At 41.3% G+C, this 7,751-nt stretch overlaps 2 protein-coding genes across 2 annotated transcripts; one reads left to right on the top strand and one right to left on the bottom strand.

Moving 5' to 3' along the window:
* The first annotated feature begins 605 nt into the window (after window positions 1-605).
* On the top strand, window positions 606-2,401 carry LOC116264490 (mitogen-activated protein kinase kinase kinase 18-like). The gene has a single exon (XM_031644758.2). It carries the CDS (start codon window positions 766-768, stop codon window positions 2,155-2,157), a length of 1,392 nt encoding a protein of 463 aa, XP_031500618.1. The 5' UTR covers window positions 606-765; the 3' UTR covers window positions 2,158-2,401.
* Window positions 2,402-4,998: 2,597 nt separating this feature from the next.
* LOC116264803 (uncharacterized) lies at window positions 4,999-6,018 on the bottom strand. The gene is made up of 2 exons (XM_031645213.2): window positions 5,497-6,018; window positions 4,999-5,281 (listed from the first exon to the last, which is right to left on the bottom strand). Exons 1-2 carry the CDS (start codon window positions 5,956-5,958, stop codon window positions 5,243-5,245), a joined length of 501 nt encoding a protein of 166 aa, XP_031501073.1. The 5' UTR covers window positions 5,959-6,018; the 3' UTR covers window positions 4,999-5,242.
* Window positions 6,019-7,751: the final 1,733 nt, after the last annotated feature.

Here is a 7,751-nt window from a genome sequence, read left to right as displayed (position 1 = left end):
GGCCCATAAGTTCCCCATCACAAATGGGTGCGTTTCCCTCCCATATAATGTGACACTTCGCTATAATCACATTTCGCGAATAAAAACTTGCCGTTCTTTTCATTTCCTCCTTTCCCTTTCACCACAATCCATGCCAACATCCCACGTTATTCCTGTATCATCCCGCTATATATATATATATATATATATTTTTTTTATATATCATACATACATACATATATATATTGACAGACATGTCGTATGAACTTAGTATAATTAGTAATGGTTTTGTTTTAATTTTGGTATTTGTGTTAGCTCATAGGAAAGAAAACTAGCTGCTCACACACCCATTCACACACATATAGCTAGTTAGTGAAGTTTATATATCAATCTAACTTCTATATTTTCAAATGTTATTTTAAAAAATTAATTAAAAATAAAAATATTTTTTTTATTTAAAAAAAAAAAAAAAGCCAAGATGGCCGGAAGCAAAAGCCAACGGATCACAGCACTTTGCTTTGACGGCCAGCCAAACAAACGCCTTTTCACCACACGTCTCTCTCTAAAGGACTCCGGGATCTCCACTTTACACTTAAAAGCACGCGGAGGAAAGCTATTGGTGCTCTACAACAAGCCGTCCGGCGTTCTCTCCTTATTTTTCTCCTTTATAAAACTCCACCGGTGGCTCTCCCCATTCCCCTCACAAACCAAGCTCTCACCAACCAGCACACGCACGAGAAGCCGCTGCCACCACCACCGCCACCGCCCACCGGCGCCGCCATCGACATGGCGGGGTGGACGAGGGGACCTACCATAGGCAGGGGCACCTCCGCCGCCGTATCCCTTGCCACTCTCAATGGCTCTGGTGCCGTCCTCGCCGTCAAGTCTGCGGAGCTTGCTAACTCCGCGCTGCTGAGACGAGAATACTCCATTCTCTCCTCCCTCTCTTCTCCCCACATTGCCCGGTGCCTCGGTGCTGACGTCACCTGCGAGGGCGGTGGCCGGTTCTATAACATCTTGATGGAGTACTTCCCTGGCGGGACGCTCTGCGACGAGATCAGGCGGCAGGGCGGCCGGCTTTCTGAGCCGGAGATCAGGCGGCATGTGTCGGCGGTGCTTCGGGGGCTGTGTTACCTCCATGGGATTGGCGTCGTGCACCGCGACGTCAAGGGGAGCAACCTGTTGATGGGGAGCGACGGCGATGTGCGAATCGGCGATCTCGGGAGCGCGGCAATGGTGGACGGCGACGGGGCAACGGGGGGATTTGCGGGTACTCCGCTGTTCATGGCGCCGGAGGTGGCCAGGGGGGCGGTGCACGGGTGTGCGGCCGACGTATGGGCGCTCGGCTGCACGGTAGTGGAGATGGCAACGGGGCGGCCACCGTGGTCGGACATTGCCGACCCGGTTTCGGCGCTTTACCGGATTGGGTGCACGGACATGGTGCCGCAAATGCCTGAAAACTTGTCCGAGCAAGGTAAGGATTTCCTCAGCAGGTGCTTTCGCCGGAATCCGGCGGAAAGACCAACAGCAGAGCAGCTCCTGCAGCACCCTTTCGTCGGCAAATTCGAAGGCGTGGCCGTCAAGAGCGCACCCTTCTCGGACTCTCCAAAGAGTATTCTGGATCACGATCTCTGGAATTCAGTTGGAACTGAGAGATCACAAACGGAAATTGCGAGCTCTGCCGCAATTCCTGCCCCTGCTGCTGAGAGGCTCAGAGCTCTGTTTTCTCCGACAGAGCGGCGGCCAATTTGGTCACTGGGGGAGAGTTGGGTGCGCGTAAGAACAAACACGCCGGAGAATTTTCCGGTGCCGAATCGAAATGCTGGTGGGGAGTCCTCGGAAGCACTGCCCATTGCTTCAACTTCGAGGAGGGAAGTCAATCAAGACTTAGTTGAAGAAAGCAGTTCAGTAACTCCTAACTATGTTGATACGAGCAGTTTGGTAACTCTCAATCATGTTGAGGGAGAAAATAATGATCAGTTTATTAGCAGTAAGAGTAATAGCACCATTGATTCCATTAACAATGTAAGTTCTGTAGATGATCAATTTCAACAAAATTTAGTTCAACTTTCGTGTACGTGTGCGTTTGTGAGAGAGTGTGTATATATGTATATATATATTGCAAAAGTATCTTCTCCAATCAGCAAAAATCTTCTCAGGCGCTGCACTCTGCATTGAGATGTCGCCATCAATTTAGGAAACTCGAGAGCCATGTGACCATGTTCGCCCCAATCTCGGCCTAAAACTCGACATCTGTATCGACCAAGCAAGTGCCATTGAAGATGAACCATGCACTGTCGCCGCTAGTTAGCATACTTTTGGGAAAGATTGCTGATATTTTGGGTTTTGTTATCAAGATCTTTTCCTTCTTTTGCCTGTCGGAGGATACTTTAACGATCCTGTATCATGAAGAAGATGATCCGGAAGGCCTGTCAAAAGAAAAGGGCGGAATGCTTTTTCTCAGCAGGGCAAGGCAGAAGCGTTCTTGGGCATTTCTTCGCTGCTTGAGTTTCAATGCTCAGGAGATGTCTTGGGGAGAAACTTGGAGTTTCCGTCACTCTTCTTCATGGATTGATCGAAAGCAAGCAACGTTGCAAGAGAAGCAATCAAGGGAAATTGTTATATTATCAAATCGGTTTCTAGAAAGATTTTAGATGTCGAGTGAATCAAATCAATTATAATCTTTTCTTACTCAGTACAGGATCAATCCTGTATAATTTTAATAAAAAAAATCAAAGGCAAATAAAATGCAAAATAAGAAAAATAAAACTAAAAATCAACAAAATGTGAAACATTTTCTTGAAACAAAACGACACTTTGTTCACGTCAGAAGAACATGTGTTCCAATAATACGATCTTCTTTTCGTCCAAACAACCACTTTGTTCCTTCAACATACGTTATAAGCATCTCACAGAAATTTGTAGCTTTTCACTCAACTCCCAACATTCTCCGATCCATTATTTGTCCTCATGTCACGTTGTCTGTACTCAAAGAGTAATATCCAATTAAAGGTACGGCACAAACCGTAGATTTCAAAAAAAAAAAAAAATCATAGAATTCCAAGAAAATATGTGCCTTCTAAGCAAAGAAATGAACTGAGTACTCAATTTAGTGCATAAGACACCGTCTTTCCCTCAGCCGAATAGATCCGTTGGGGCATGGTATAGTTGGTTGGATTAATAGACTAGTAAAAGGGTAGTCATTAGTTTGATTTTTATGTGCACTACTTCTCAAGAAGTAACCGTAAGTTCTTATAAATTTTAAAGCAACCTGGATCCCAGGTGAAAGGGAGGGGCATCTGCCTGTTTGAGGTAAGGATGGGCGTACCCGGTAGCTGACTCGACTCGAGCCCAAAAAAAAGGTACCAACTACCAAGCCAGTCGAAACAATTATTGGGCCAGTCCGATGGGTCTGATTAAGCTTGGGTGGGCCCAATAATATTTTTTAATATATATTTTTATTGATTTTTATATATAATTATAATATTTTATTATGATTAATTATATTTTATATATTATTTTATATTATATATATATATATATATATTAATTTAATCAAGCCAATCCTAGATTTCAGGAGTCGGGCCGACCAGAGCCCGACTCCTTATAGGGCCAGGTCGGTTCCATGCCGGCTCACCTTGTTCAACCTGAATCGTCATATTTGAAGTGAACCAGTAACAAATCAACATAGTTGCCGTGTCTTATTTTATATTATTATTTAACATTATTTTCTTATTTATTTTTTATATTTATTTGTATTAAATAAAGAGTATGATGGTACTTTTTGTTAATCTAAAACAGATACAGGTGAATTAATGCATGGCAGATCTTGGATCAGATTCCCATTTTTATTCCACTTTCTTTTTTCAAGGTAATCAAACACGCACCCTAGGAATTAATAATACATGAATCCCATTCGAAGTTGCTCAAGCTGATTGCATAAATCATTAAAATTGAAGCTAAATTTTCACTTATTTTGACAGAAAAATCGAAACACTTTGCTTTGGCTTTTGTGAATCAAACGTCACAGTTTGGTTGCAGAATCTTCTGAAAAATTATGACTCCTAAAGATCCAAGCTTCCATTTAATATCTATCACTTAATCTAGAAAATGCTACCAATTTGTCGCACTATTGTCTATTCTCCTTTTAACTTTTTGAGATGTCGAGTTAAAGTTGGTGTGCCAAGAAATGCACTCAATTTGGCAATGATTTCATTTCATGCTACCAATTTACATATGTTTCATGTAACATTTTTATCATATATTTTACAAAGCCTTAAACTTTAAATTTGCAAACTTTTTTCTATTTTTTTTTAATTATAGCAAAAATTTTGCTGTCAAGAAAATCAATATAATGAATCTGGGGAAGCGGAAGAAGGAGAAGTAAGAACATCTAGACCTTTTCTTGAAGCAGTCGAGTTACTCAACATCTCAGCCGGAGTTTTCTTCAATCTTGTAACCAACAGGAAGAATATTCTTCTCAAAGATTACAAGTCACCCATAATAGCAAGTAGGGGATTTCTTTGGGGAGTTAACAAGAAAAAAAGAAGCAGAAGTTAGAATTAATATCCCAAAAGGGTGGTTGAGTATTGGAGTTTCAGGGAGTTTCTTTGGCCATTTCCACACTTGCCTCCAGAAATTCCAACCAAATTTATACTTAAATCTGCTTTTACTTGTTCGGGTTTGAATCCAAATTCAAATACAAATGAAGAAAAGTCATATCTGAATCAGAATCCAATTCCGAAATCCTATTTCACAATCTGAATCCAATCCAAGTCGGAAATTTGGATCCTAATCTAGCCTATTTTCAAAGTGTAAGGATGTCGGATATGTGATACTTGTTCAAAATTAGATCCGATCAGACCTCCTAGGCTTATGAAGTATGAATGATCAAGTGTTTTGGCTTGTATATCCTATTAGATATAATTGCTTCAGAACTAATAAATTTCGAATTAATTGGGTAGAATTAGAAAGTTTACGGTAATACATGTTTATACTAATGCCGGCCCTTTTTATTCATGCAGCGATGAATAATTTGGATTTGTAATTTGAATTATATAAACCAACAAAAGCAAGATTATGAAATCCTCTGCAATCTACTGTGCTCCAAGAAACAGAAACAGAATAAAAATGTCTGCACATTACAAGTTAATACACTGATAATGAAGGTCAATGCCTTTAATCTAAAGACCAATGCCTTTTTGAGCTGCTTCCTTGAGCTGAAACTCACTGGCACCTTGTATGAGCAAGAGAGAGGGAGGGGTCAGAGGAGGTCTTTCAAAGTCCTCGCAGATAATTTCTCCTGCAAAAACATGTTTTTAGATCTAACAATCTGAATATAACATAGATCTAAAAGCAACATTCAAAACAAAATCATGCAAAATCAGATCATATCTTATGGAACATGTAAAGAATCTAATGTTCTTCATATCAAATGCCGTCCCAAGGTCGGATCAAGAGACTAGAACTTAACAAAATCCTGAAGCCAGATGCAAGCTAGAGCTAGAACAGAGTAACCTGTTGGTCATGGCGGGTGTCCCTGTCCAGTGCATGAACTGGCCGCCCCTGTTCGTCGTAGAGGATGAGGCCGCTGAACCTTGGCAGCTCGCAGCGCTCTCCCATGAGAATCCGGTGCTGCCAAAATGGCGACGCCGAGCCCTCCTGTTCTCCCTGCTCCAAGTACTCCGCCTCCTCCAACAGCCTCCCTTGTCCTACAGCCCCTTGCTCTTCGGCCACCCCAACTCTCACCCACTTGACGCCGCGACCCCACTGAACCGACTCTGCCAAAACCCGCTTTAGGGCATCCCAATTAGATCCACCAACCTCTTCTTCCCTCAGACCTGTGTCCTTCTTCTTTTTCTTCTTCTTTGCCTTCTTCATTTCCATGCCGGCAGCACACAGACCAACTACGGCCGTAACGACAAACAGGAGCATCAGTAGAGAGTACTCAACCTGCAACTGCCCTACCAGAAGTCTCATTCTGGTGATCTAAAGCTCTCTCTCTCTCTAGGTGGTGAAATGAGGAAGCACCCGATGCTATATTAAGAAGGGGATGAGAATTTGATAGTTGGTGAGACATTCTCGTGATTGTCACCGCTTGTTGGGGAGTCTCTCTCTCTCTCTCTCTCTCTCTCTCTCTCTCTCTCTAATATATATATATATATATATATATATAATTGAATGTTTTGAATGAGAGTTCTCATCATAACAAGGATGTTCACGTGAATGCAGTGGGCTCAAATTTTTGAGGGTCTCTGGTATTCAGTTTGCAGCAAAAGATCTGTGGCCTGCCAAGGACGGTTTGGAACACCAGCGACTGCGGTTCGCTCAGGCGCCGGGCCGATGGACGACTCCGAGCTGTGGCTGAGAGAGAAATATAAATTACGGCGGGCACCGGTTTCCGGCAATAAATCCGGCCGCAAGCACAAAGAAATGATGAACAGATCTGCTGCAGTGCCATTACACGATGTTCTGCTTAAGTGCTTCTGAAACTTCAATCAGATGGTTAGTGTTGGCTCCATGATTCAAAACTTAGAATGCATGGGATCACACAAGGATTCGAGTTCCATAATTGTTGAAATTGTATGAGATATTAAGTTTTCAAACGGTTGGAGAGTTATTGCGCTACCTATTGATCCAAATTCTAATCTATGTCACCATAGTGCAAGGTGTGGGTGCCGGTGCCGGTGCGGGTGTCGGAACGGCACATCTCAAAAAATGTAGGTGCGGCAGTGCGGTGAGGGTATTTTATTATTATTATTATTAATTTTATTATATATATAACAGAATAAGCATATTATTACAATTTAATTATTAATGTATATAACATACTTAATAATTGTATTACATAGGAAAATATCAAAACAATATATATTATATAAATAATTTAGTAATATGACATTTTAACTGGCTTCGGGTGTGAGTCGAAGCCGCGCCCATGTCCGGTGTGCACCCGACTCGATGCAGACTCCAGTGCCACAATAAAATAGAAGAGTCCGGTGACTTAGATTCTAATATATATAGCTCGACCGTATTAATGTAGCGGCTGATAATATATCAATGTCCCTTTCTAGTTAAGTAAAAAGAGTGAGTTAAGATGTGACACATTATCTGCCTCATTATCATATTGAATCCCATCCATTCTAATTTAGGCAGCGGTTCAATTGGTCGGTTAAATTTCAAAGTAGGCTGTTCATATGTATTTGGCCAAATAACTGGCAAATTTTTGTCGATTATGTAAGATGCTTGCAAATTTATACAACATTAACTTCCATGTAATATATAAATGTTAGGTTAACCTAGTCGGGCACTGGAAATCAAAGAAAATTTATAGCAAACTTGACCCATAATTCTCAGGTCTGGCTCAAGTAGATCATATGTACAACGATCTGGATCAGAACTTCTCATACCCATATCTATTTGAGCACTAGATCCAAACATAAACTCGACCCGAGAACAGCCCTAATAAGAACTTTAGTTGGCTTCCTGCATTGTATCTCCATAAATATCTACTGGGTAATGCAACTATGTGATCTTCCTGGTGAAGATTGCCATTAACATGTTTGATGTTTTCTTTGTTATATGAAACTTCTTTGTTAGGTATATTTGTGGACATGTTTGATGCTTTCTTTTAGTCTGGATTTGAAATCCGTAGATCCCGATGTCACATGTTTTTGCTGATGTGACAAAAGATCCATGATCAATCAAACTAAAAGTCATACTTAAGATTATTAATTTACTTTTTTGCATTGAGAGAAGCTTGGATTTAAGAT

Source organism: Nymphaea colorata, chromosome 11 (assembly GCF_008831285.2).
Source record: "Nymphaea colorata isolate Beijing-Zhang1983 chromosome 11, ASM883128v2, whole genome shotgun sequence".
NCBI classification, from domain to species: domain Eukaryota; kingdom Viridiplantae; phylum Streptophyta; class Magnoliopsida; order Nymphaeales; family Nymphaeaceae; genus Nymphaea; species Nymphaea colorata.
This window is presented reverse-complemented; position numbering and strand designations above follow the sequence as displayed.

Excerpts from the sequence above, each read along its gene's own strand:
- LOC116264490 (XM_031644758.2), top strand. The coding sequence starts at position 766 with ATGGCGGGGTGGACGAGGGGACCTACCATAGGCAGGGGCACCTCCGCC.
- LOC116264803 (XM_031645213.2), bottom strand. The coding sequence starts at position 5,958 with ATGAGACTTCTGGTAGGGCAGTTGCAGGTTGAGTACTCTCTACTGATG. Across the intron at positions 5,282-5,496 it reads ACACCCGCCATGACCAACAG|GAGAAATTATCTGCGAGGAC; the intron begins GTTACTCTGTTC and ends ATGTTTTTGCAG.